Below are 27,520 nucleotides of genomic sequence, written 5' to 3'. Positions count from 1 at the left end.
AGATTGCCAAGTTGTTATTTTTTTCAGAACACCACCGATTTAAAAATCTGTCACAGCAGGGACTTGGGTTTTGTGCGGCCAACAGAGTGTTAATGTGAGAACGCCAGTTTAAAGAAAATCGAGTTTATTGGGAATAAAGCCTTATATAGGTCCACTCGTTGACATTTCTAGTACTGAGAAAATGTCCTTGGTTGGCATTTGTAACACGAAACACTATAGAGTTGGTAAATATAAAGAAACCAATAACGAATTGCTGAGACAATCTTGAACCCAGATAGCATTAGAAAGCTGAAAGCCCAATGAACTAACACTTTCACACTTAAACTCTGTGGATAAATCTTGCCTGTGGCTATAAACAGATGGTCAGAGAAAAAGTGCTTTACTATAATTAACTTTTCTGATTTAAATGAAGGAAAAATGTATTTATTAAAGCTGTTTGCTGCTTTATGCAGGTGCAGTGTTCAGTCGGCAAGAAAGTGGGAGGAATGGGGCGTGGTCTGTGTCTCCACCCGAGTCCTTCACTAAGCTTCTCGCTCTCTCTAATACTGCACTCTGTTTCTCCTTTTGTGCCCTGATTGTAACCCAAAATTTATGAACTAGAAAAGAATGTCCAGTTTAATAAGTTGCATTTTTTTTTCCTTAAGCACTTTATGCAGAACAATACATGTTCTTCTGGTAGTGTTTGGATAATATGATTTTAACACATGCTAATAAAAGCCAAGAAAAAAATCATGGCAACTTCTAAAAAGGAGTCTGTTTTCCAAATGTCTAGAACATTAGGAAACATTAGAAGATACTGTGTACTGGCTTTTGGAACCTATGATTCTTGGTGAGTAAGAGGCCGGGAAGTGACTGTATTTCAGAGTGGGGGCCGGTGCCCTGTGGGAGTTACAGCTACCCTACAGGGGCATCTGCAGCAAGCTGGGAACCCCTCTTCTTGCCTCCTGAAAGCAAGTAGACCCTCTACAGGTGGCCGCTCCCAGCCACCGGGACCTCCCCAGTGCTGGGTCTACTCCTTCCATCCTCTCCTCAGCCACATTTCTACTGCCACCACCCACTGGACTCAGGTGCCGAGCTTGGCGGATGACCAGCTGTGCTCTCTCTGCAGGGATGCCCAGGTGCTCTTTACTTACTGCACACTACTTCGTTTCCCCGTCTCTAAAACATAGAGAAGCATCTCCTATCTCTTGGGCTCCCTAGAAACAGAAAGCCAAGGACATCTACCCTAGAGCTTGGTGGAGGGAGGGTGGTGAGGTGGTTGGCAGGGGAGGGAATTCCCTTGCCACAGGGCAAGCATGGAAGTGAGACCTGGGAAATGGGGGCCTGACCCCAGATTCTGATGGAGAGCCGATGGGGAGAGGTCCCGACACCTTGCCACCTGGGATAGGGGCTGGTGCTGCCCCAGTCCTGCTCCTTTGCAGATTTCTCCTGCTTCCTGGGCAGAGAGGTGTGTGGGGGTTTCCTGCACGAGGCTAGTTGTGGCCTATGACCTGGCTTCTGGAGAAAAACTGAGGGAACCCCTGCCTCAAGGGCCATGTCTTGGCCTACCTAGCCACCTTTCCTCCTGTCTCTGCAGCCCTTGGCTCCTGGCCTTGGCTCTGCTGAGCAGTCAGCCCTCTCGCTGAGTGGAGGGCCAGAGCCAGTCCTTAGGTAGGAAGGAAGCTCTGTCTTTATTTCACGGGGCAGAGCCTGCCCTAGTGCTCATCCTGCATCCTCTGGTTTGCTTCCATTGTAGGAAGCCAGGCCCAGGTCTCTGCCAAGGAGTTCCATCCTCAGTGTGGGCTGACGTTTTAGCCAGTCTCAGGAGGCTTCTCTCCTCCAACCCCACCCCCTGCCCCCATTCCTTCTGCCTTGAGCCTTCCAGACTCTGAGAAAAGAAATACTCTACCAAGTTCTAGATGGAAAGAGCACATCACCGGCTGTACCACTCTAGTGTCCCTTCCTGCCTTCCCTTCCCAGCCCCGCTGCCCCCAGCTATTTCCTGGGAAGGCTTAAAGGTCATCTCAGACAACAACACACATCACCCCCACAGCCTCCGTTCCCCCACCTACTCATCTCCCCCACCTGCTTTTAGAGGCTTTGGTCACACCATTTCTCATCTCTCCAGTGATGGAAGATCCTTGGCTTCCTAGCTTCTGGGGAGACTTGCTACTCATTTCCTGCAGCCTGACTCATCCTTCTGTCCCCAGTGCCAACATAATATTGGCAAAAAGAGCAATGCACCTAAGAAGAGTAGTCTTCTGGGAGCTAACTGTGCATTTAAAGAACTTCAAGTCATAAGCTAAGTCTTCTGGAGAAAACCAGCAAATGAGAAGGAGATCGCTAACATTTGTCTTGGGGAGTAGACAAACACAGCCTTTTCCTCAGCAAAGCGGATCTCTGGGCATAGTGAATTTACAAATAGATCACAGAGCAAACTAGCAGGAGGGAATGGCTATCCGTGTTAATATTCACGGGGGTAATAATAGTTAACATTCTCCTGAAAACCTCCAGTGACTGTCAAGGGCACACCCATGGAAGGATGGCTAAACCAGGTGATTTAGCGAATGCTGGAGGCAACTTGGCTCCACTGGGAGCTCTCACTTTAAAAATTAGGCTGTAGCCAGAGTCAGAAACCAAAGAAATGGGGGAAGGGAGCGTCAAGAAAATGAGATGAACACTGGTTCCAAATGTAACTCCCAAGCATTGTTTTATGAACACGCCTGATTCATGGAGAACCTCAGATGGGAGGTCAGGCAGCTTTGCGGGACAGCCTCTGTGGCTTGGGCAGGCAGCGTGAAGACTAAAGCTGGTACCTGTCTGCCTCCATGTTGCTATGCCTGGAAATGTTCTAACCAATCTTTTTGTACTGTTTTCATGTTGGTAGTTATCAGCTTGAACTCTAAAGTTATTTGATCTATAAATAGATTTATTATTGGGGAAACACTGTCCTGTGTAACTCATTATCCCCCGAGATGACACCCTGTCACACCAGGATACAATAACTGATGTCCATTTATTTTATAAAATCCCAGAAGTAGCAAAAAAAAAAAAAAAAAGTATATGTTCTATATACTATTTAATAAGGCAGGAAAGTATATATATTCTGTTTATTGTTCATGAGAGATGGCTAAACCAAATAAGTATTGGTGTGGAAAAGAGGTTCCAATTCTGGAGATTTCCTTCTGTGCAGCTGATTGGAGTACACAGACATTCCATCTTGTGGCCTCGTGGCCTCACCCTGGTCACATGCTTCGGAAAAGCTGCACAGCCGTCTCAGTCCGTGTCCTCAGGGAAGCGAAGCACCTCAGTGGGGCCCACCGCTCCTTCGGCCTCATGGCCTGTGGGACGACAGATGTTCTGCAGGACTTCTGAAACCTAGCCCTGTCCCAGCCCTCTCTCCTACTCACCCAGAAGAAGCAAGAAAAGGGGGTCTAACTACATCACAGAGGATGAAGTGAGGGGTCAGGGTAGAGGAAACAGCAGAGAGAGGCCCTAATAAGTATGTTAGGGACCAGGAATTAAAAATTAGAATGAAGGGCGCCTGGCTGACTCCGTCGGTGGAGCACGTGACTCTTGATCTTGGGGGTGTGAGTTCGGGCCCCATGTTGGGTATGGACGTTGCTTAAAAATCTTGAAAATAGGAAAATGAGTTATTTGTTGAGCATTTAATATGGGTCAGGCCCCAGGCTAAGAACTTGAATATCCTTTGTCTCCTTTCATCTTCACGACAGCCCTGTGAGGAAGATCGCTATTGTGGAGATATTACAGGGCTAATAATGAGTCTGTCATTATCTCCATTTCACAGATGAGGAAACTGAGGTCCAAAAAAGGTAAGTAACTTTCCCGAGGCTATTCATCTGGTAAATAGTGGAGCCAGGATCCAAACCCAGGACTGTCTTGTCTCCAGGGCCCTTGACCCCTGACCCTTAGCAGAGAAAGTGCCTGGTAAGTTGGAAAGCACACGGTGCTCCTGACGACTGAGGAAGCCTGGCCCATTAAACAAATGAGCAGAACATCAGCACCCTGATGAGGCTGCTTCAGAGTCCTGCTCCCAGGAGGCTGTGCACTTATTCCCACAACGTGGTCTGGCTCAGACCCCTGGGTAATTGTCCCCTTTGCTCATCATCACTTGGCCCAGAAGTCAGGCTCATGATCTCCCAACACTGTCTGCAATCGCTCCGATGACTATTCCCCAGCCAGGCTGCTCTCCTCCTCCCCCAGACTTGGCCCTGAGTTAAACTACTTGTTTCCAATTACCCCCCAAAAGGACGGAGATGTGCCTGGCCCTGGACACCTAAAGGAATGCACTATGGGCTGTCTCTGAAGGTGGGTCCCTAGAGGAAAGTTGGCCCTAGCAGTGCCACTGTCACCCCAGTCCTCCTAGGAGGGGAATGGCTTTGCGTGTGTCAACCTGGGTCTGTCTGATCCGCCTAAAGCTGCTCTTGGCCATGATCTCTCTACGCCCTCCACACCCAGCCTGTCCCTCTGCTGGCAGCTGCAGGGATTAAATGAGGGCTGATGCTGGCCAGCTCCCATCCCAGACCACCCATGTTCTTACTCAGCCAGATTCAGATCTTGAGGAGACCGCGAAGATATCAAACACTTAGGTAAATATATTGGTTAAAAGTCAAACGTTTGTGTACAAGTATGTTGTTACCATTTCAGATCTGCACGCAGTCTTCTCCCAGGAATCCCACCCTCACATCCTTTGCTTTTCCCAGGATTCTTAGCCCCTGGCCCCTTCACCTCAGGCTCAAACCACAGATCCCCAACTCGGCGGCAGGGGCATTCCGAGTGAGGCCTACTTCTAGTTGTGGAGTGAGGTAAGTCACATGTACTCTGGACCCCTTGGGTTTCTCACCCAGATTTGGAGGTGGAGATGACCCCGCACACTTTTCCCAAAAAGTGGGGGCTGAGGGATGCAAGAGTCACAGCAGGCCCAGGGCCCTTCTGTATAACGATCTACCACTCAGCAACCCTACCAAGGGTCCGGCGTGGGGTGTGTGAAACACACAGGAAGTGAGGAAGTGACATCTGGCCTCTGGCTTTGGAGCACGATTCTAGAAAGCTAGTTAAATTTTCTCAGCAGTTTCCACAAGAAACTGCAAAAGTAACTTTGCAATGAAAATATGACTCCAAAGTAAGAATGGAGCAAAAAAAAAAAAAAAAAGTAATACGGTATTAAAAAGCGACATCATTACAAAACAGATCAGGACTGCTACTGAGGTTATATAATGGGCCCTTCACCAGACAGGACCTTATTAGATTGAAGACCTGATTGCCACATAATCATCACCCCCCCCCCACCTTACTTGCTGCAGATGTAATAAAGACCAAACTGCCTTGATGACTTACCCAGAGAGGCTTCTAGAACTTCGTCTGAAAACTTAAAAGTGGGGAAGAGCAATGCCAGTTCTCTGTTGGCGTCGTCTCTGTCCTGGCTTCCGTGGACTGCGTTAAAGGGCATTTCTGTGCCATACTGAGCGCGGAGACTGGGAACATTGGCAAAATGCACAAGAAACATTTGTTTCATTTGAGGAGAAATGTTTTGCTCTCTGGCAACATGGTCACCAGCTACCAGTTAGCACGCTGCATTTCTGTGGAATGGCTTTCTCTCTTTTGGAAATGCCAAGAACAGCAGCAAGGATAGTAGCTGACATGTATTCCATTGTGATTTCTCTGCACGTTGCCAGGTGCTTCACATACATGATCCCATTTCATTTGTGCCACAGTTCTATGAGGGACACTCTGTCGTGATTCTCAGTTTAAGTATGCGTGAGTCATGGTGTAAGCTCAGGAGCTGCCATTTTGTTGATAGCGCCACCAGGGACTAGCACCCTGCCAAGAGCTTAATGTAGGTGTTCATAGTTAATCTGTCAGTAACCCCGAAAGATAATACTAACATTGCTAGGGCTTCCTTTGTGTCAAGCACTGTTTTGAGTACTTGATATACATGTATATACACACATATATACACATACATATACTCTCACACACACATACACATTCAATCCTCACATCAGTGTCTGAGGCATTGTAGTACCCATGATTGAGATGAAGAAATTGAGGCACAGAGGGATTAATGCATGGCCCAAGGACGTGCTCTTAACTACAACACTGTGGCCTCCTGTGATAGGCATCGTGATCCCATTTTACAGAGGAGACAACTGAGGCTCAGAGAAAGGACTTGACTGAATATGCAGCAACCTAGGATCTGAACCCTGGGCTGTCTTACTCATCCCACATATGAATGTTCACATATGAATGTTCTGGCCCTGACAACTACAAGGTACAACTGCAGCTACTTAGTCTCTTGCTCATTTCTTTCCTGTTGGCTGGGCTTCTCTTAGCTTCAAAGACAAGACCATGGATTTGGCATTGGCAATGCCAGGCTAAATACAGGGCCAAGGCAGCCTAGTGCAGTGTGCAGAACAGGGTGCTCAGACTCCAGGGAGCCTTAGGACACCCTGGGAGGGGAGGAGGGTAGAGGGGGTTGAGTCTGCAATGCCGACCCCTAGGTCCTGCCCAGAGTCGCTGACTTGGCAGGCTTTGGTGGGGCCCTGCAATCTGTATTTCCTGGATGAGTTGTGCGTGTGGTTCTGGGATCACACTGTGGAAACCTCTGGCTGCAGAGAGAACAGTGAAGACTGGATCAGAGGGAGAGGCCTCCTCAGGGCTGCCTCAAATGTGTAACTCTCAGGGTCTCTCCAAATATATATAAAGGGGGAATTCAGGGCTGAATAGAGGGCAGGGCTCTTGGCTTCCTTGGGTTCAGGTTTTAAGATGAACGAAAAGACCACAGCTGGTGACGTCACCTGTCAGGCTGCTCCCTCCTTGCCACATCAGGGTCACAGGGCCCCATGAGCGTTCGCCAGGCAGTGATCACATCCTCAGTGCCCTCAGTCCTGGTGAGTATCAGGAGGTGGCTCGGTCCACTGCACATGTGATGCACCAGCTTCTCAAATGCCTCCTAGCACAAGGAGAGGAAACAGTGACCTGGGTCCGGGGCCCTGGGGCCAACAGTGGGTCAGTGGGCCCATCCCTCCACAGGACAGGAGGGGTTCAGTGAGCAGCCTTGCCACCAGCCAGCATGCGCACGGAAGGCCCAGGGAGGGGTGGTGGTAATGACCAACCACAACCAGAGAACCCAGATGAAGGCAAAGGCAGGACAACCCCGGCTGACAACCATGATGCCTCTTCCCCCCACCCCCACCAGACACACACATCTCGCCTGAGAGGGGGGCTATGGCCGAGCTAGGTTGGCCAGGCCTCCCTCTCAAGCAGGGGAGTCATAAGCAGAAGAAAGTGTTTGAATCTGAGTTGTCCAACAGCAGCACCTAAAAGTGACTGTCCATGGAACTCCACTCCTAAGGTCTTGGTCCTTCTCCCCAACACCTTCTTATTCAAGTCCTTCAACGGTCTTCTTCAGTTCTGGGAGTTATGGAGTAGCCTTCCAGTAAATTCTTTATTTTATTACTTAAGTTAGAATCAAAATCTCTTCCTTGCAACCAAAGAACTTTAACCTGATACAGGCTATAATCATTATTCTGAGAGCAAATTCATATTCTTGTTCTTCGTAATACTCTGCTTTCTCCCAAACTAATAACCTATAAACATAATGTTGGAGAAAGAAAGAAATGAGATTATGTCGGATGTATGAAAGCAGATGAGCTGACCTCCCCAGCTTTGTGTTGATAGAAAAGTCGCATTTCTGCCTCTGTCATGGTTCTCTCTTCATTTGTTAGAATGTCAAAACCAGCTTCCAGGATCTGTAAAAAGACACATATATGATGAAAGGGTAAATCAAGCCCAAATTCATATCTAAATGTGTTGAGAAGTAAAAGATAATGGGAAAGGTAACATTAAAAGTGGAGACTCTCTGCCTCTTCGTATCTGTCCTAAATGGATTTAAGATGTTTAACTTACTTAAGTGGAATTGTAGTTAAAGCTTCTCAGAAGCCTTCTTTTCCCACCAGCACACAGCTGTACGATGTCCGCCCCTACTTTTCCACCAGAAGAGAGACATGAGGGTGTCTGTCGGGAAGCTTTGTCTCTCTTACCTTCATAATAATCTCATCAGTCTTTCCGTGGACCACTGCGTCTGGCTTAATGATGGCCAAGGTGCAGGTCTTCCCCCATGGCGCTGCAAAAAGCCGAGGATGGTGCTCTCAGCTGCTGGGTTCACAGCAGCCATCTCTGAGGCTCTCACGGGGCCATCCACAGGGACCATGCTGCCTCTGCACTCAGCTCCTGGGTCCCCCCACCCTCCGGCCTCTTGACTGTGCCTCTGCACACTTGGACTCTAGTAGAGGCACAGGTCTGGCTGCAGACCTCAACCTAGCTACAAGGGACAGGAACGTGGGAGAAGGGGGGTTGCGAGGGGGTGGGGAGGGAGGAGGGGAAGAAAGTGGGGAAGAGATCAGAGACCACTGAGGAGCAGAACCCCAGAAACAACTGAAAGAGATGGCTTGGAGTCCGAGACACCTGGAGTCGAGGTCACACAAGCCTGGCCTCCGTTGTGCCTTCCTGTCACCCTGTCCTGATTCTTAGCCTCTAAGTCTGTCTGCTGTCTTCTCCTCTCCCTCCACTGGCCCCTTCACCAACGCTTCCTTTACCTTTGCTGGCATGTGGGCAGCAATCACTTCCCCAGGCCCTGAGTCCATGACTTTTCAGCACCAGCAAATTCTACCAAACTGCAACTACCATCTCCTCTATCTCTACAGATTCTCTTGAGAGAAGACCAGATTGGCCAGCTGTTGTTTGGAGCCAAGGTAGCAGCCATAGTTCCATGACCAGTGTCCTAATGGCTGTCTTTTGGTCAATGTCCACAGGTCCAGTCAGCTGTGACAACAAGAGAGGTGGCATGTGATTGTAGCCCCTACTCAGGCCTGCAGAAAGCTGTAGGGGAACCCCCATGTCCAGTCCATAAGCTCATCCCTACTGCACTCCTGTTTGTATGAACTTGGCCTTGGTGAGCTACCTACACTCTCCACAGACTCTGTATCCCCCAGAACCCATTTTCTGTTATTAAATTTTATATCTGTTGTATTGCAATGAAACATGATAGTATGTGCATTTGAGGAGAGCTTCCTACTCTGGAAATCACAAGAACATATACACTGCAAAGATGTGAATCATTTTAAGCCACAGATCTATCCATGTTTCTGTATTGTTTCTGATGTCCCATGTACCCTTAGTACTCTAAGGATTCTTACAATGAATCCTTTATACATTGACCCATTAGTGAGATTCCCTAGGGGTGCAGGGTGAGAACAGAAGAGGTCAGATCAGGGCCCAGAGATGTCCAGCTTGAAAGGGGAGCAAATGAGAAAAGGCCAATGAATGGGGAGGCTGTGGAGAGGCCAGAGATGCAGAAGGAAAACGAGAAAAGTCATGACATCTCAGAAACCAAAAGAGAAGACGCTGTGTGGGGCGCCTGGGTGGCGCAGTCGGTTAAGCGTCCGACTTCAGCCAGGTCACGATCTCGCGGTCCGGGAGTTCGAGCCCCGCGTCAGGCTCTGGGCTGATGGCTCGGAGCCTGGAGCCTGTTTCCGACTCTGTGTCTCCCTCTCTCTCTGCCCCTCCCCCGTTCATGCTCTGTCTCTCTCTGTCGCAAAAATAAATAAACGTTGAAAAAAAAAAATTAAAAAAAAAAAAAAAAAAAAAAAAAAAAAGAGAAGACGCTGTGAAATCATCCAAGTCCTCAGAGAGAGGCTGTAGGATATGACTGGACACCGGTCCTGGGATTTGGCACTAGGAACATCACTGGTGCCCTGTGAGCACCAGAGAGAAGCAGGAACATGGGCCTGAAGCGGGTCAGGCAGGAGCCAGAGGTGACGGGTGGCCCAGGGAGTAGGGAGGCTCCGGAAACTCAGGCATGGAGGAGAGGAAGGCTAAGGGCAAGGGCAGGCTTTTCTGGTATTTTCTAGGTGGACAGACTTGATTTGAGAGGATATAATGAGAGAGGGAAGAGGAGATCATCCAAAAAAAAGGCAACAAATGTTTCCTGCAAAACACTGATTTTTTTTCCCCACGTGAAGTTCTTTTGCTTTCCTGAACTGTGCCTCTTTCCTTGTTAGCATCCAACTCAAACAGTCCTCATTCTCCATACACGCATAAACAGCCTTTCTACTTCATGCGATGATAAAAATCTTCCTTCTCTTTCCACCTCGGTTCCTGAACTCAGCGCTGCTTTCCCCCGGAGCCCTGGTTACTGTCAAGAGCTGCCTTCCAGCAACAGCCCTTCTGACTCCTGCTTTCCATTCTGTCAGGTCAAGCTGTTCTCTCATAGTAAAGGTTCGAGAATAACTGTGAGGCCCAGGAGTGTGAAATCCATGAGTTGATACTTGGTGCGAGGTTGTGGGGTGAGAAGGTGTTCGGTACAGCTGACTTTTGGACACTTTAGAAAAAAAGGTGAAAATACGAAGTGAGCTCTTTAGCTCAAATGAAGACCAAGGCAACACCAGCATCACTGCTTGAAATTCTACCCTCCATTTTAGTAGGTGGGACTTTTCCTGATGCATGGTAATTGCCTTGAAAGTCTTACTGGTTATACTTGAATGATCAGCTGAAGTCCACGTGGTGCTGAAGATGCCAAGAAAGGGCAGAAGGGAGATCGGACACAGTGTGTTTGAAGTCAGGTGATCGGAAACAAAATGTTTCATGGTTAATCTTCCCAGAATTCAGATTGCCCAAAACACTGATGACTGATAAGGTGTTTTTTTTTTTAAGTTTATCAATTTTGAAAGAGAAAGAGAGAGAGAGAGAGAGTACAAGGAAGGCGCAGAGAGAGAGAGAAGCCCAAGCAGGCTCCGAGTTGTCAGCGCAGAGCCCGATGCACGGCTCGAACCCACAAACTGTGGGATCATGACCTGAGCTGAAATCAAGAGTCGGACACTTAACCGACTGAGCCACCCAGGCACCCCTACTCATAAGGTTTTTAAAAACTCAGATTTAAAAATCTGAGTCTGCTTTGCCTTTTCACCTTGCTTATTGGCTCTATACTCACCCATGTCCTCATTGTCACCACTGTCCTTGTCACAGGTGAAGCATCCATCTTCATCAGACAGAGCCTCGTCTCTAATCTAGGACAAATTAGTCACAAACAGAAAGTAGTTAGCTAATTAAAATTACAAAGACCTTCAGAAGCCTACAGAAGCCAAAAAAGCAAAGGCCCAAAATGCAGAGCCAAAAAAAAAGGAGGTCAAGATCATCAGCCTTGGAAACTTTACAAGATCCTTTTTAGTGGCCGGATGATGGTGGGGGTGAGGGTGTTCAAAGACAAAGAAATCTATGCTGATCTTAAGGTTTAGATTCTGTCCATTTCTACAAGCGCCAAGTAGAAAAGATGAAATCGAGAGTTGGCAAGAAGACGAAGGAAGAATCGACACGCAAGGAGATATTAAGCAATTGGCTGCACCATGCAAGGAAGTAGTAAAGACAGAGATCATTCTCCCTCCACAGGGAAAATGCGTGATTTTCTGGGGAAAAAATATGATTGATTCTAACCCACTCTATAAAAATAGGGGTTTGCTACTTGGAATTGAATATGAAAACTTGAAAAATGAACACTAAGCTACGTTAAGGCTCGTTGGACAGAGCTCAAAGCACCAGGAAATACCTCTATCTAAGGTGGTGTTGATTTTCAAAGGCAGCCGCTTATTTGTGAAAAACTTGTAGTCTGTGTTATCGTGGAAATTATCAAAATCACAAGCTATGCTGATCCTATTTCTCATGTGAATGACAGCTTAATTTCTAAACTAAAGAAACAAACCCTCGGGGGATCACAAGTAAACCTTTCAGGAATGGGAGGTGAAGGCAGGCCACCAGGGGTGAGTCACCCTGAGGCTGACTTCTCCTATCCACTACTTGACTCCATAACTTTATTTTCATTTCTGAACTCATTGTGAGGGTTCTAGAAACCCCTGTTAAGAATTGAAGTGGGGGATGAGAGGGACATAGATAAATGAAGATCAAGTGTTTTGGAAGAAGGGGGCAGCATTTTTAAAAGAAATCTTTCAGGGGCACCTGGGTGGCTCATTGGATTAAGTGTCAGCTGTGCTGTCAGCTCGGAGCCTGGAGCCTGCTTCGGATTCTGTGTCTCCCTCTCTCTCTGCCCCTTCCCCACTCGTGCTCTCTCTTTCTCTCTCTCAAAAATAAGTAAAACATTTAAAACAATTTTTTAAAGAAGCCTTTAAAACCTATGCCAATGCTTCCCCCTGAGCCCTCAAGGGCCCCCAGAGGGAGGCATTTAATGAAGCTTTCCACTGACAGCTCCAGGAGAATTAGTGGGGGAGGGAACAAAAACACGGAGTTTGCCGCTCTGGGAGTGCTCCTTACCACTTTCCGTTCGCAGCCTTCAGCCAGCACCTTCTTTTCAGCCTCCAGCTGCTCCAGGATGGTTTTCTGAAGTAGCGGGGCATTTGCTCCTCTAACCACCGCCACCAGTGCTCCGCCCTAGAACGCGGTACACACACGCTACTCAGACCACTTGACCTCGTCTGCACAGATCTCACTCTCTTCCAAGAGACTGTGAGTGTCCAGGAGTTTTGCTTAGGAGCGAGCCCAAGGTCGAGGCCGCCATCCGCTTCTCTGCCCTCTACCCCATGCCTCTCCTTTCAACTTCCTTCAGGGAGGGACACCTGGGCGGCTAAGCGTCCGGCTCAGATCATGATCTCACAGTTCTGTTCGAGGGATCGAGCCCCACATCAGGCTCTGCATAGGGCTCTGCACTGACAGCACGGAGTCTGCTTGGGATTCTCTGTCTCCCTCTCTCTCTGCCCCTCCCCAGCTCATGCTGACTCCTGCGCGCTCTCTATCTCAAAAATAAATAAACATTAAAAAAAAAAGCTTCAGGAAAATGCCAGGGGAGGGGGAGAGTTAGTTAAGGGAGGAGCAGGGCACACTAGGTTGTGAGTGATGAAATGTGGCCTATACATGGCTTGTCCACTGGACAAATGTCTACTGAGCACTTGCTATGCCTAGCACCAAGATAGAGGCAACAGATATAAACATTAAACCTGAAAAGCTTAGTTGCCTCAATGACTGGGAAGTCAAGGGGTAGAGAGGTAGTGATATCAAAGAAAAAATTACAATAGAATACGATCATTGCTCTAAGAGGGAAATGTACAGGGGGCGCCTGGGTGACTCAGTTGGTTAAGCGACCGACTTCGGCTCAGGCCATGATCTCACAGTTTGTGAGTTCGAGCCCCGCGGGGGCTGTGTGCTGACAGCTCAGAGCCTGGAGCCTGCTTCAGATTCTGTGTCTCCCCCTCTCTCTGCCCCTCCCCTGTTCATGCTCTGTGTCTGTCTCTCAATAATACACATTAAAAAAAATTTTTTTTAAAAGGGAAATGTACAGGATGCTTGGCATTCAGGGCAAGAAGGGATTCCCAGCTCCACCTGGGGTGGTCAAAGGAGACTACACAGTGGAGGTGCCATTTGGGGTGACATAAGTTCCCTGTTTTGACCTTTTTGGCAGTCTCTGCATATTACTCACAGAAGCTCGCAGAAAGTGGGCCTCCCCCATTTCCACCCTGCCCCTCAGTGGCCCTCAAGAGGGTGAGAGGTTGGAGCCTGCTGCCTTCGCACCTGTTCCCACAGTCCGATATGATTTATGATTTACACCTTAATCACTACAGGCTCAAGCAAACCCCTGTGACAGATCCCATTTCTGCACCTGTGTTCCGCTGTCACTTTGGCTCCTTCCCACTTCTCCCGCCATCCCCACCCATGTTTCAGCACATAACTGTAGTCTTCCATCAAAAATCAACGCTCAGCGGGGGCGCCTGGGTGGCTCAGTCGGTTAAACGTCCAACTCTTGGTCTCAGCTCAGGTCATGATCTCACTGTTGCATGAGTTCAAGCACCACATCAAGCTCTGTGCTGGCAGTGCAGAGCTTGCTTGGGATTCTCTCTCCCTCTCTCTCCCTCTCTCTCTGCCCCTCCCCTGCTTGCACTATCTCTGTCTCTCAAAATAAGTAAATTTAAAATCAGTGCTCAAATAATGTTTACCATAAGCTTCCAATTTGGAATGCTTACAGCGCTGAGCACAGGAGCCCAAAGGTTTCCAAGCTAAACAACCCTGGCCTGGCTGTCAGGAGATGGGAGTGGGTCGGCCTCAGTTCCCCCAACTGTACAGGGCAGGGGCGGGAGTCAGGAGTAGCCTACCAGTCAGTTGCCTTCAGGGCCTCAGCTAGGAAGCCAGGTGTGAGGTGGTAGGCCCTGAGGGGCGTGGGGCCAGGGCACAGATGTCACACCCAAAAACATCCAAATTATTTTTGAAAACACTGAACTACTTGGCTTTCCACAATAGTCCCTTTCATTTCCGAATTTCTGTAAACATATCTTCACATCTTATGGTTACATAAAAGTGAATGCGGAGGTTGTCTACCCCATTAAAGGAGTACGTTTGCTGAAGGCTCCTCTCTTATAGAGCAGAGAATAGAAATCTTGAAACCCCGTGCTCTGATTGTGAAGCATCAGTCAAGAGTGTCCATGAGCCAGGAGCATGCGCATTTGAGGGACTCCCGTTCTTTCCCACGTACAGCCAGTCAGGAAGGCTGCTGAGCCCAGAGTGACCGTCAGGAGCTGTGTCTTCGCAGCCCCCTCCACCAACGAGCAAGGCCACCATCCTAGGCAGGGACCTGCATTACCATGACTTAAGTACATCTATCCTCACCCCAAATAACAAATGCAGTCAAGGAGAAAATGCTCACTTGTCTGGATCAGTGAAGCCACTTGGTGACTTTCAGTGAGAAGCCTCCCTCTGAACCCTAATGATCTGCACAAGTTCTGGTTCTGGTTCTGAAAATATACTTACTGCATAAAACAGAAAGGTCGGCTCACATCTCCCTCGGTATTTTTCAAGGGCATCAAGACAGTCTGCTTCTGCCTAAAGAAAACAAGCTGTCAGGAGGGCTCTGGGGTGCCAGGGACGCAGGGGCACGATGGTGGGAGAACCACACAGGACAATAGACACACAGGCACACACCCCATATATCCCCATAAACACACACACACAGGCCATGTATATATACACACATATCCCCCCCACACACACCACCCCACACGTAAACACTCATATACACACACCCTTCCCTCCACTCACATACACACTGTGACTGCCCCTACCAGGTGAGGCCCTGGCTTGCTCTCATGCCTTTCCTTCTAAGGTCTTTTCATCAGAATAACTTTGCTGTCAACATATTGGTAAAACTTGTTGACGGTGTGCTTTTTTGAAGAATAACACAAGGAGGAAGCCAGGGTTTCTCTTGCTCCCCAGCCAGCTGCTGCTCCAAACCAGGGGGCTCCACTGCCTGACATCCTACTACTGCCAGCAATGAAAGTCCCCAGACTTTGCCTTCGGTGTCTGATAAACCCTGTGCAGGGGCCTAACACTTCCCCATGCAGGCATCTCCCTCCCACACTCTCTCCAGAAGTGTCAGAAGGTCAGTGTACGTATATTTTCTCCTGCGGTCTGCCTATGCACCTCTAATCCATGCGGCATATCGATCATCTCTTGCACACTTTTCTGGAACTTATTCCCATTTCCATACGTTCATCCAAGCGAATATTTGCTAGAAGTTCCCCATGATGGAGCAGAGCACAGAGATCTTCAAATGCCGTGCTCTGGCGATAAGACTTCAGAGTCTACAGTGTTGATGAGCCAGAAGGAACACACGTGTTGAGTGACACGGACCCCTTCCCTGTGCACAGGGTCAAGAGATGCCCAAGCCCAGAGTGATTGTCAGAAAGGCGGGGGTGGGGGTAGGAATCTTCATCTCTAGAGAAACTGTAAGCATCTATGACCGATGACCAAAAAATTCATAACCGATGCCTTTTCAACGATCTGGAAAAACAGCTCCTGATTCCTGTTCCTGCTTTTAAGTGTTTAATTATTTTACAGTGTTGTATGATGCTCTGCTGGGGGAGGATCTTACTAAGGCAAAATGCAGAAGGTCCAGGCCAACCTCGATCCTCATCTTCTGGAAGAGGCTCACCACGGGTTTGCAGGGGCCACACCACCCTTGATAGACGTCGACAACTACATGGAACCAAGAAGCAGGAACGATCAGTGGGCACCAGCATTCACCACATCAGGCAAGATTTATACCTGCAAATTCTAACTCCTCTCCAGTGGACATCTCTTTGCAGGGTTCTTTAATGGTCAAGGGATTCATTATCCTGTTAGAGTAGAAGCAAGCATGGGGACGGACAAACTGCCCCTCATTCTTACGAACTCAGTGTTTTGAATTCTAAACATGATGGAGTAAGTGTGGTAGAAAACAGCTTTCTTAACGTGGATCCTTTACCTGAAGTAATTTTCAGGCTTCTTTCAAGGTCAATCAGGCCCTCCATAAATATTTGAAGTGTACTAACACTGTATTTTTTTTAAAGTTTATTCATTCATTTTGGAGAGACAGAGAGAGAGTGGGGAGGGACAGAGAGAGAATCCCAAGCAGGCTCTGCACTGTCAGCACGGAGCCTGACGTGGGGCTTGAACCCACGAACCACAAGATCACGGTCTGAGCCAAAATCAAGAGTCAGCCCCTCAACCGCCTGAGCCTCCTAGGCACCCCAAACTATTTATTCTAAAAGAAAGAGGTCACTGTAAGTGGCCTGTCAGCATACAAAGTACTCTTAGCTGCTTTGATAATAAACACAGTTGAGACATTTTCCCCTGATGGATTAAAAGCCACTTGTTTTGGGTAAAGGAGAGTTTTATTTACTTTATAAAATCAACAGTGTTCTCCTAGAAAGTGTACCTGATAGATACCTAAGGGAAACTTGCATACTTTTTCGGTCGTTTGTCCCACCCAGTCTCTGGAGTGTGTCAGGACTGGGTGTGAGGGAACCCTCTTGCCTGACTGCACTAGGCCACAGGGCCTGTAAGGAAAGCTAAGCAAGCTAAGCCAGCACATGTGCACCAGATACATGCGAGACATGCCCATCCCGATCATGACACAAAAAGTGCTAGCTTGTGTGAAGTTCAAAGAGATGAAGTAACTAGCCCAAGGTTTAAAAAAAGAATAATTAAATCTTCAAGCAGTAGAACCTAGTTTTTTCTTCCGTCCAAAATGTTTATTTATTTATTTTGAGAGAGAGCGAGAGACAGAGGGCAAGCAGGGAAGGGGCAGAGAGAGAGGGAGACAGAGAATCCTAAACAGGCTCTGTGCTGCCAGTGCAGGAGTAGAACCTAGTTTTGAACCCAGGTTTGTCTGATGCCATAGTACATGCTCTTTCAACTACTCCAGGAAATAAACAAGATGCATGAATTCAGGAGCATCGGTTAGTTTCAGCCAAGCAGCATTGTTTTGCAGGGGAAAAGCGAGAACCAAGTTGGGTGTGGGAGGGATGAGGAAGCCAGGCTCAGAGGGGGATCTGGGGGTGGGAGGAAAGGAAGGGAGGAATCCATGAGACTTGGAAAGGGAAGGGAAAGATGGATGGTGAAAGTCACCTGGGCATGGAAAGGACTCCACCTTGGAGCTTGGCAGAGGAAAAGAACTGGGTGGTGGCAGGGAGAGATCATTTGGGGGAGGGAGAAAAGTGAACTAGATTCTAGACATGCTGGGTTTCCAGTATGAACCAGAGAATCTAAGACCAGTGGTCCCAAAGGCAACCAGACACCAGCAGGGGCAGGAGACAGATTTGGGCCTCCTGGACACCCAGGTGGAGGATAAGCTCTGGGTTTCTCTGAGGACAACAGCAGACAGGATTTGCACCCATGGTTCAGCTTCCCGGCTCCTCTGGCACTCCCTGGCTCTCTGGGCAGTGGTGGCGACAAAGGCACGCTTCGCAAGGTTATGAGGGAGAGCAGGACTGGAGAGGAAGCATAGCAACAGTTTGAGAGACAGGAAGGAAAACAGGGAAGACATCTGGAAGGAAAGAAATGGCAGAGAAAATTAAAAGGGGTGTGTGTGTGTAAATCTGAATAGACTTGCATGTTTGAAGGCAGATGAAAATGATCCAGCAGAAGGCAGGACTTCCAAGACAGGGGTTGATTTTGGAAGCAAATTTCTGACGGCTTTAGAAAGAAGGAAGAGCCTGATAAGAAGGGAAGGATGAGCCCCTGCTGCCTCCAGTCAGCACAATTCCCTGGCACCACTCAGAGCAGGGCTTGACAGAGTCCACACCCAGCAGACGTCAGCTCTGATCACGTAGGGTGCCTGGAACATGGCAACTTCTTAAAGAATGATGAGAGGTAATGCTTGTTTTGCCCTAGAGCCATGTTCTGGTTGTACAGACGAGACACGCACACAAAATAGTTGAGACCTGGCACCATCGAAAAAGCTGTGTAATCCCTCAAGTAGTGGAGTGTGGCAAGACTCACACATACACTGCTGGATCGATGCAATCAGCGAGATTTAGCACTCACTCTGCACCAGGCCTGGGCAAGTCGGCTACGGACCGAGATGAAAAAGACGATGCCCTCGTGTTTAGAGATTAGGGGGAAAGCCATGCGTGCTCCTCCAGACAGGGGCCACACCAAGCTGGATGTGTGCGGGAGGGTAGAGACTGAGACAGAGTCCCACCCTGGAGCCCAGGTGACTCCCAGAGGGAAGTGACCATGCAGAGGTTCTGGAAAAATTGCATGCAAGGCAGCTAGCTGCTTTGGAGCTGGGCCTGGGAATGAGGGTGATGTCTCCAGGTTGTGATGGGGCCATGGCATTCCAGGGAGTAGGAACAACATGGATAAAAGTAAAGAAGTGGGGAGACTTGTGGCATGTTCAGGAAACAGGTGGGAGCTCAGGGCATATCTCAGGGAACAGTAGGTGAAGGGACTGGAAAGAAAAATTGAGTCATGCGAGAGGGGTGGGGAGGGGCCTTGAATGCTGAAGTCACTTGGGGCAGGTGGTGCTGGAGACAGATGAGAGCAGAGACAAGCCGGCTGAGTGGTGTATTTATGGGGAGAAGTGAGTGGATACACAGAGAGAAGGGAGCCCAGAGGTATGCATGGTAAATGAGGAAGAGAAAGGAATAGTAGGGGCAGTTGTGGTAGGCAGCCTCTCAGATGTCACCAGGGATTCCTGCCTCCTGGGGTTTATGCCTTTGTGTAACCCCCCTGCCCTTGAGTGCAGGCTGGACCTAGTGACTGGCTTCTAACAAACGGAGCAGGGCAAAGCGATGGGATGTCACTTCTGAGACTCAGTTACAAAAAGGCTATGACTTTCATAGGTCTCTCCCTCCTCTTCTCTCCCTCTTCCCCTAGGGAAGAAAGTTACTGTGTTGTAAGTAGCCTGATGGATAAACTGATAGCGAGAACTTGATGTCTCTGGCCAATAGCCAGTAGGATCCTGAGTCCTGCCAATAGCCACGTGAATGAAGTTGGAAATGACTTTTAAAGATCTGCCAAAGCCACATGACGGAGCTTGGAAGCAAACTAGACTCTAGTTGGGCTTGACATTCTCTGTCTCACTCTTTCACTGCAGCCTGGTGGGAGAGCCCAAACCAGAGGCTAAGCAACACCTGGATTCCAAATCCACAGAAACTGTGGGATAATAAATGTTCGTTGTTTTAAGCTACAAGGCTTTGGGGTAAATTGTTGCACAGCAATAGATAACATACAGGACAACAGGGACGAGGAGGCCCAGGGACGGTGGCTCTGCTGTTTCCTAATGACTGTGCAGTCCCTGGTTCCCATCCCTTGGGAGGTCTAGCTCTCCTATCAGCCCCTGAGTTCCAAGAGATTCTCACATTCCTAACCATACATTCCCCTTTGTGCCTCATGTAATCGGAAGAGGTTTTCAGGGGCAACTGGCTGGCTCAGCTGGTTAGAGCATCCAACTCTTGATTTGGGCTCAGGTTATGATCATGGTTCGTGAGTCTGAGCTCTGCTTCAGGCTCTGCACTGATGCAGAGCCTGCTTGGGATTCTGTCTCCCTCCCTGCCCCTCCTTCACTTGCTCTCTAACTCTCTCTCAAAACAAACAAACAAACAAACAAACAAACAAACAAACATTTTTTTTAAAAAAAGGTTTTCATTCCTTAACACTAAACAGCACTTGGGTCTGACAGTCAGCTTTAAAACAAGGGAACCCTGGGGGCGCCTGGGTGGCTCAGTCGGTTAAGCGTCCGACTTCAGCCAGGTCACGATCTCGCGGTCCTTGAGTTCGAGCCCCGCGTCAGGCCCTGGGCTGATGGCTCAGAGCCTGGAGCCTGCTTCCGATTCTGTGTCTCCCTCTCTCTCTGCCCCTCCCCCGTTCATGCTGTGTCTCTCTCTGTCTCAAAAATAAATAAACGTTAAAAAAAATTTAAAAAAAAAAGAAAAAAAAAAAGAAAAAAAACCAAACAAACAAGGGAACCCTGTTTTCCGACAGTACTGACTGCTTTCCTGAACTGACAGATGATCAAGCCAGATATATTTACACACAAAGAAGTTACCTCGTCCTTTATCTATGAAACTCAAGATTATAGGAAATGGCGTTCATTGCAGCCTTTCTCTTCATGGTTCAATATGCTGTTTGGCAATTTTGAAAAGGATGGATCTCAAAAATGATCTTAAATTACCAGTTAGTCCTTTGGAACTGAGCATTTCCTCCCAAAGCTCCTGGGTGCTGATGTTAACCTACCATCAAAGAGAACAAAGGCTGTATTAGTGAGGGCATAGATGGGGAAATGATTTGATGTATTTACTCCAGATACCTACCTACTTCTCTCTTTCCCTCTGTCCCTCCCTTTCTCCCCAAAATAGGTACAAATACACAGCTCAAGCTGTCTTCTTTCCCCAAGCTGCCTTTCTCCTTTTCTCTCTTCCTGTCTCCATCTCTAGGAATCACCACTAACCTAAGAAAATCTCAATTTATATATATATATATAGAGAGAGAGAGAGAGAGAGAGAGAGAGACAGAGAGAGAGAGAGACAGAGAGAGAGAGAGAGAACACACAAGCACACACGCACGTGCATCCGTGAGCAGGAGAGGGGCAGAGAGAGAGGGGGAGACAGAGAATCCCACGAAGGCTCTGAGCTGTCAGCACGGAGCCCAGCTCAGGGCCTGATCCCAGGAACCATGAGATCATGACCTGAGCCAAAACCAAGAGTCAGGTGCTTAATGGTCTGAGCCATCCAGGTGCCCCTCAGTCAATTTTTTTTTTTTTTTTTGGTAAATAAATGTTTAAATGTTTATTACTTATTTATTTATCTTCATCTATTTTTTTAACTTTATTTTTTATTTTTTAGAAATTTACTTCCAAATTAGTTAGCATATAGTGCAACAATGATTTCAGGAGTAGATTCCTTAGTGCCTCTTACCCATTTAGCCCACCCCCCCCTCCCACAACCCCTCCAGTAACCCTCTGTTTGTTCTCCATATTTATGAGTCTCTTCTGTTTTGTCCCCCTCCCTGTTTTTCTATTATTTTTGTTTCCCTTCCCCCTCAGTCACCTTTTAAAAATAACTTTTTCTTGTTGCTTGTCCAAAAAACAACATATAGAATTGTTTTGTGTCCATAAAATGTCCATAAATAGTACCATACTGTAGATATCTTTTTGCAACTTTTGTGCTCACTCAAATCAAGTTTTAACATTTATGTAAATTTATACACAGAGAGGGATTCATTCATTTTTTTTTCTTTTTATGTGCTCTTGCGCTATAATTCATGTACAGTGAAATGCACAGAACTAAAGAGTTACAGTTCACCGAGTTTAGGCAAATGCACTCACCCAGGTCACCACACCCCTATCACAATCCAGAACTTTCCCATCACCCCCAAAAGTTCCTCTGTCTCCTCCCAGTCACCCGTGCTCCCCACCCCAGGTGAACCCTGATCTGCTTTCTGTCACAGTACATTTGTCTCTTCTAAAGCCTCCTATAAATGGAATAATGCAGCATGTATGGTTTTGTGCTGGTTCCTCTCACTCGGTGTATTTGGGGTGCATCTGTGTAGTTGTGTGCCAGTAGTTCATTTTTATTCTTGAGCATATTCCATCGTATGACTGTATTGTAATTTGCTTGAAGGACATTTGGGCTACGTCTAGTTTGGGGCCATTATAAACAAAGACTTACAAACACTCTTGTTACATCTTTTTGGGCTCATGTTCTCCTCTGTCGTCAGTAAGTAGATGCTCAAGGAGTGGCGTGGCTGGGACATAGGGCAAATGTATGTTCAGTTTAGTAAGAAACTGCCCGCGCTTTTCCCAAGGTGGTTGTACCCATTTTTAACTTTCATCAGCAACGTGTAAGAGTCCTGGTTGCTCCACATTCTCACCAAAATGTAGTGACGTCATTCTTTTCAATTTTAGCCACACTAATGGTAATGTAGCAGTATCTCATGGTGGCTGTAGTTTCATTTCCCTGATGACTGATGGTGTTAAGCACTGTAAATTATTAGATAATGCTTATTAAAAAATAAGCATTTATTAAAATAAGCACTATTTAGTGTGCTTATCATTTATGTATCTTGAGAAATGCCCACTGGTCTGTCCATTTTCTTTATTGGACCGTTGGCCTTTGTATTATTTGATTGTAGAGTATATCTATATCACAAAGATGCTCTTAGATTCCAGAAGCTTTATAATTTAAGCTTTCACATTTAAGTCTGTGAGCTACCTGAAATTAATTTTTGTCTGGATTGTGAGGGAAGGATTGACGTTAATTTTATTTCCACGTAGAGGTACATTTGTTTCTGCAAAACTTTTATTTTTCTCATTAAATTGCTTTGGCATCTTTGTTGAAAAACAGTTGACTACATAAGCATGGGTTTATTTTGGACTTTATTCTGTTTCATTGACCTATTTTCTATTCTTTTGCCAACACCACCCTATTCTGATTACCGTAACTTTGTAAAAAGTCTTGGAATCAGGCAGTGTGGGGCTTCCATATTTGTTCTTCTTTCTCAAGATTGTTTGGTTATTCTTGATCCTTCACTTTCCTGTATATATTTTAGAAATGTCCATTTCTACAAAAACTCCTGCAGATACTTTATATGGGATTGCACTGAATCAATTTGGAAAAAATTAGATCTTAGCAACAACATTGAGTCTTCCAGTCCACGAACATCATGTTTCTCATCACTTATTAAATCCTCCTTAATTTCTCAGGCAATGTTTTGTGCTATTTGGGTGTATGTGTTTTGCACATCTTTTGCTAAATATATCCAAACATCAACATCAGAAATAATTAGCATTTGAATTTGTTGCCATTTCTTCACATTTTTCTCTTATCTATAAAGTATTCTAGTTTCCATCATAAATGAAATTCAAGGAGAAATACATATTATGTTATACATAGTACATTATTAACAGTGTACATTTTTATATAATGTCTTTATTTGGAAACAATTTCAAACTTATAGAAGATTTGCAAGGGCAGTATGAAGAACTTCTTGAGGGGCGTCTGGGTGGCTCAGTCAGTTAAGCCTCCAACTTTGGCTCAGGTCACAATCACACGGTTCATGAGTTTGAGCCCTGTGTCAGACTCTGTGCTGACAGCTCGGAGCCTGGAGCCTGCCTCGAGTTCTGTGTCTCCCTCTCTCTCTGCCCTTCCCCTGTTCGTACTCTTTCTCTCTCTCTCTCAAAAATAAATAAACATTAAAATTTTTCAAAGGAACTTATTGAATTGTTTAAATTATTAAATAAGTTGAATTATTTTTAAATTACTTGAATTTAAGTTACCAATCTGATATATCAAGATCCCTCAATACATTACCCTACATAACCACAATACAACCATCAAAGTCAGGAAATAAACACTGATATAGATTATTAATATAAAATCTTCAGATCCCATTCAGGTTTTACCAATCATCCCAATAATGTCCTGAATGGCAAAGGATCTCATTGGAATCATCTGCTGGATTAGTCTCTTTCAGTCAGGAAGAGTTCTTCAGTCTTTTCCTTGATTTTCATGGCCTTGACGCTTGTGATGACTATGAGGGAATAATGTTGTAGAACGTCCCTCGGTTCGGGCATGTTTGATGTTCCCTGATTAGATCCAGGCTGTGCAGCTCTGGGTTGGTTAGAATTGGTTAGATGGGCTGGAGCATCAGAAAAGCAGAAGAGTGTTCTCTCATGGCATCCTATCAGGTGACACACAATTTCGATCTGCCCCCTTCTTGTTGATATTCACTTTAATCACTTAAGGTGGTCTGTGAGTCTTCTGCACTGTGAAATTATTCTCTTTCCCATTGTAATTAGTAAGTTTTGGTAGGGCTAATTTAAAACTATAAAAATTAAAAGACCATGACAATTACCACTCATTCTTAATATAGGTATGCTCAGGTCTTTGTCCCGTTAAAAGAGCTGGAAACATGTAATATCTGCAAACCTTTTACTAAAGATCCATCTTTCTTTTCTTCTTCTTTCTTCTTCCTTCCTTCCTTCCTTCCTTTCCTCCTCCTCCTCTTCTTCTTCTTCTTCTTCTTCTTCTTCTTCTTCTTCTTCAGAGAGGGAGAGAGAGCAGGTGAGGGGCAGAGGGAGAGACAGACTCTTAAGCAGGCTCCATGCTCAGCACAGAGCCCAATGAGGGGCTCGATTCCACGACCCTGGGATCATGACCTGAGCTGAAATTAAGAGTCGGACACTTCACTGACTGAACCACCCAGGCACTCCTAAAGATCCATCTTTAAAGAAATCATATTTCCATGCTTTTTGTTCCTATGAAAAACAAAAAAGAAAGAAAAAAAAACCAGAAGAGTTTCTTGATGCCTTAAATGACCTAAGAGAGCTGGACTAACTCATCCTGGGCTCCCAAATGTAGTCCTGAAAAGGTGACCGAGGGTTCAGAAGAGTCCCCACCCCCACCCTCTCTCATAACAGTCTCTTCCAGAGGCTCAACTGCCAGTCACTAGCAACTCTCTGTGGTGCGCCCCTGGCATGGAATGAGCCACACCAGCACAGGAGCCAGGACCTGAACAGTTAGAGAATCTTGTTCCCAGGAATGGGGCAGGAGCAGAACAGTATGGGAAATGTCTGGACTTGACTAAGCCCTATATTTGGTAGGGGATGAATAGGGAACGTGTGGCACATTCTGGCCAAACTGTCTCTTGATGTCCTGCGATTTCTGTCTCAGTGACAGAAGGAGCCCTACATAGTCTTAACCAGAGAGAGGACAGGGTTCCTGGGTTGGCAAACCCTAGGGCACTGCTTTCAAGGAGCTTGCCTGGTGGAGGCAATGCTTATACAGATATCCCCATGCACTCCCAATCACCCTCCTCCTCAGCAAATGGGAGCCTTTACTCGGAGTACCACATTGAATTCAGAACTCTGGGAAATAACATTTTTTTTGAAGTCACCAAAAAATAGTATTAGCCCCAAAGGGGACATAGGGCATAAACAGATGAAAAGACAATCATACAGGGCAAAAATCTTAGAGCCACCATAGGCAGCAATCAATCCAATCAGTTGTCACAACAACTCTGCAGGCTATCTATTATCCTGTTTACAGAAAGGATATGGAGTCTCAGAGAGGCTGAGGAAATCATTCACAAAGCAAGAAGTGGTAGGACTAGGTGCTTAGAATTTATTTACAGACAGGATGTCCGCATGTGAAAAGTTTCATAACTCTGGAGTATTACAGCATCAATGCTGGAAAGGCCCTTAGGGATAGTGCACTGGACAGCCTTGTTCTACAGATGAGCAAACTATAGCAAGAGAGCCTATTTGATCTATCTCCAGTGTCAGTTGCCTATGAGAAGAGTCAAGAACTATCAGGGCTTCAGACTTTCATTCCAAAGCTCTTCCCACCCTCTCCTCGTACACTCTATCCTTACACTGACATTGATTTCTCCCTTTTTAAATTACTAGGCTTTTGAAACACATGCTCATGCCACGAAGGACAATGAAAGGGAAATCAGGTGTCTCAAGGTCACTGCTACTTTGCAGGAAGTGCCTGTAGCCTGAGCATGTATCCAGATGAGCTGAACTAAGAGACACTGTAAGTTTGCTTTAAAATGTGCACATATTACAGATCATCCACATGATCTGCTTATGACAAAGCACTTTGTTTTTTAATTAGAGCGAGAGAGTGCAAGTGTGGCAAGGGCAGAGAGAGAGAGAGAGAGAGAGAGAGAGAGAGGATCTTAAGCAGGCTCCACTCTCAGTCCGGAGCCTGATGTGGGGGCTGGATCCACAATCCTGGGATCATGACCTGGGCCAAACTCAGGAGCTGAACGATTGAAATACTGAGCTACTCAGGTGTCCCACACTCCTTCTTGCTTAGGACCAGGAAAAAAAAAAAAAGCAGATGCTGGCTTACAGATTCATTCATTCCAGGTGCAAATGAAGTAAAGTGCTCTGTACAACAAATGTGTAGCACATAAAATATCAAAACATATTTCTTGAATAAGCAAATGATAGCAACAAGCAGTGGTGAGAACTGGGTCTCCAGAGAGCATGTAGTTACAGAAGCATGCCCAAACTCAAAAGAACTCTACATCATATTCTCACGGCAAGCTGCATTTATATTTCAACAAAAATATGTCAGCATCGAATTGCATTTGTTCACATTTTCTTGCCTTTTTAGTTTTATTTTAATTCATGTTTGGGTTAGGTTTGCATAAGCACTATAAACATAAAAAGCTTATACCCAATGTTATGTTTACTTATATTTTAAGGGCACAAAAAGTTGTCTTTTTTTGTGTGTGGAGATTTTTTTTTCCTTCAAGATGGAAGGGTACAGTATTCAAGTTTGAGAACACTGTCTATCACTGCTGGCAAATAACATCATTTTTATACATTTCTTCTCACTCCACACCATCTTCCTCGATCCCTAACCCCCACCAGACGCTGGAAGCAAGCTCCCCTTGAGGCTTACCTGCAGGGCAATTTCCTTCTTCTTGCTGCCCATGGCTCTGCAAGGAAGACAGAAGCCCTGTTACTAAGGGCTCCCGCTGTTTCCAACAGCAGCCTGGAGACAAACCTCTGCGAAGACCCACAAATCCAGAGGTAATTATAAGTGGCAGCAAAGAAATGCCCTGATGCAAAATGAACACCCCACGGGGAAAGTGGAGCCCGCAGCCCGCAGGGTCGTGGCTCTCCGGACGGTTTTCTGCCAAGACCCCTCCCCGCATGGAGTCAGGGAGCCTGCGACGCAGCCCTTCAGGCATCAGAGCGCCTGGCGAAGAATTCAGGCAGGAAAAGGCCACGGAACCCTGTTATCCTTACTGCTGCCGTGTATTCCCGGGAAACTGAGACACCGCGACGATCTCTCGACAGGTACACTGTCCTCGACGTGCTGCAAGCGAGTTTCCAATCTAGTCTGCGGCGATCCAGCCACAGTCGTCAGGGCAACAAAGCGCAAACGTCCAGGTAGTAAACTGGCGTATACGTAAGCCACGCCCACTGTGGGCCCAGCTGAGAGGCGGGAGGCAGCCCCGCCCCCTTGCTGTCAGAATTGTTCTGTAGGAACACTCCCATTGGCTGAAACGTTTGTCAGTGTCTGGGGATTGGGATCCGCCCAGCAGAGACCCTGGGCACTCCTGTACTTTACGGTTGAGTCCCCAAGCCCTGCATCCCTCCTGCCCAACCAGAGCTGGTGTGCAGCTTTTCTGTTGGTACGTAATGCATGCCAGGCAGGGGGGGGCTCCAGGTTTTGAGGAATCTGAA

General features: G+C 46.8%; 1 protein-coding gene across 1 annotated transcript; it reads right to left on the bottom strand.

Moving 5' to 3' along the window:
* Window positions 1–3,074: 3,074 nt before the first annotated feature.
* On the bottom strand, window positions 3,075–27,241 carry NME9 (NME/NM23 family member 9). The gene is made up of 12 exons (XM_043595313.1): window positions 27,080–27,241; window positions 26,730–26,766; window positions 20,489–20,546; window positions 15,923–16,026; window positions 14,803–14,874; window positions 12,322–12,438; window positions 10,991–11,066; window positions 8,043–8,125; window positions 7,659–7,751; window positions 6,798–6,952; window positions 5,338–5,474; window positions 3,075–3,320 (listed from the first exon to the last, which is right to left on the bottom strand). Exons 2-12 carry the CDS (start codon window positions 26,760–26,762, stop codon window positions 3,256–3,258), a joined length of 993 nt encoding a protein of 330 aa, XP_043451248.1. The 5' UTR covers window positions 26,763–26,766; window positions 27,080–27,241; the 3' UTR covers window positions 3,075–3,255.
* Between the last annotated feature and the right edge of the window lie 279 nt (window positions 27,242–27,520).

Source organism: Prionailurus bengalensis, chromosome C2 (genome assembly GCF_016509475.1).
Source record: "Prionailurus bengalensis isolate Pbe53 chromosome C2, Fcat_Pben_1.1_paternal_pri, whole genome shotgun sequence".
Taxonomy (NCBI): Eukaryota; Metazoa; Chordata; class Mammalia; order Carnivora; family Felidae; genus Prionailurus; species Prionailurus bengalensis.
The sequence above is the reverse complement of the archived record's forward strand: the minus strand, read 5'-3'. Positions and strand labels throughout refer to the sequence as shown.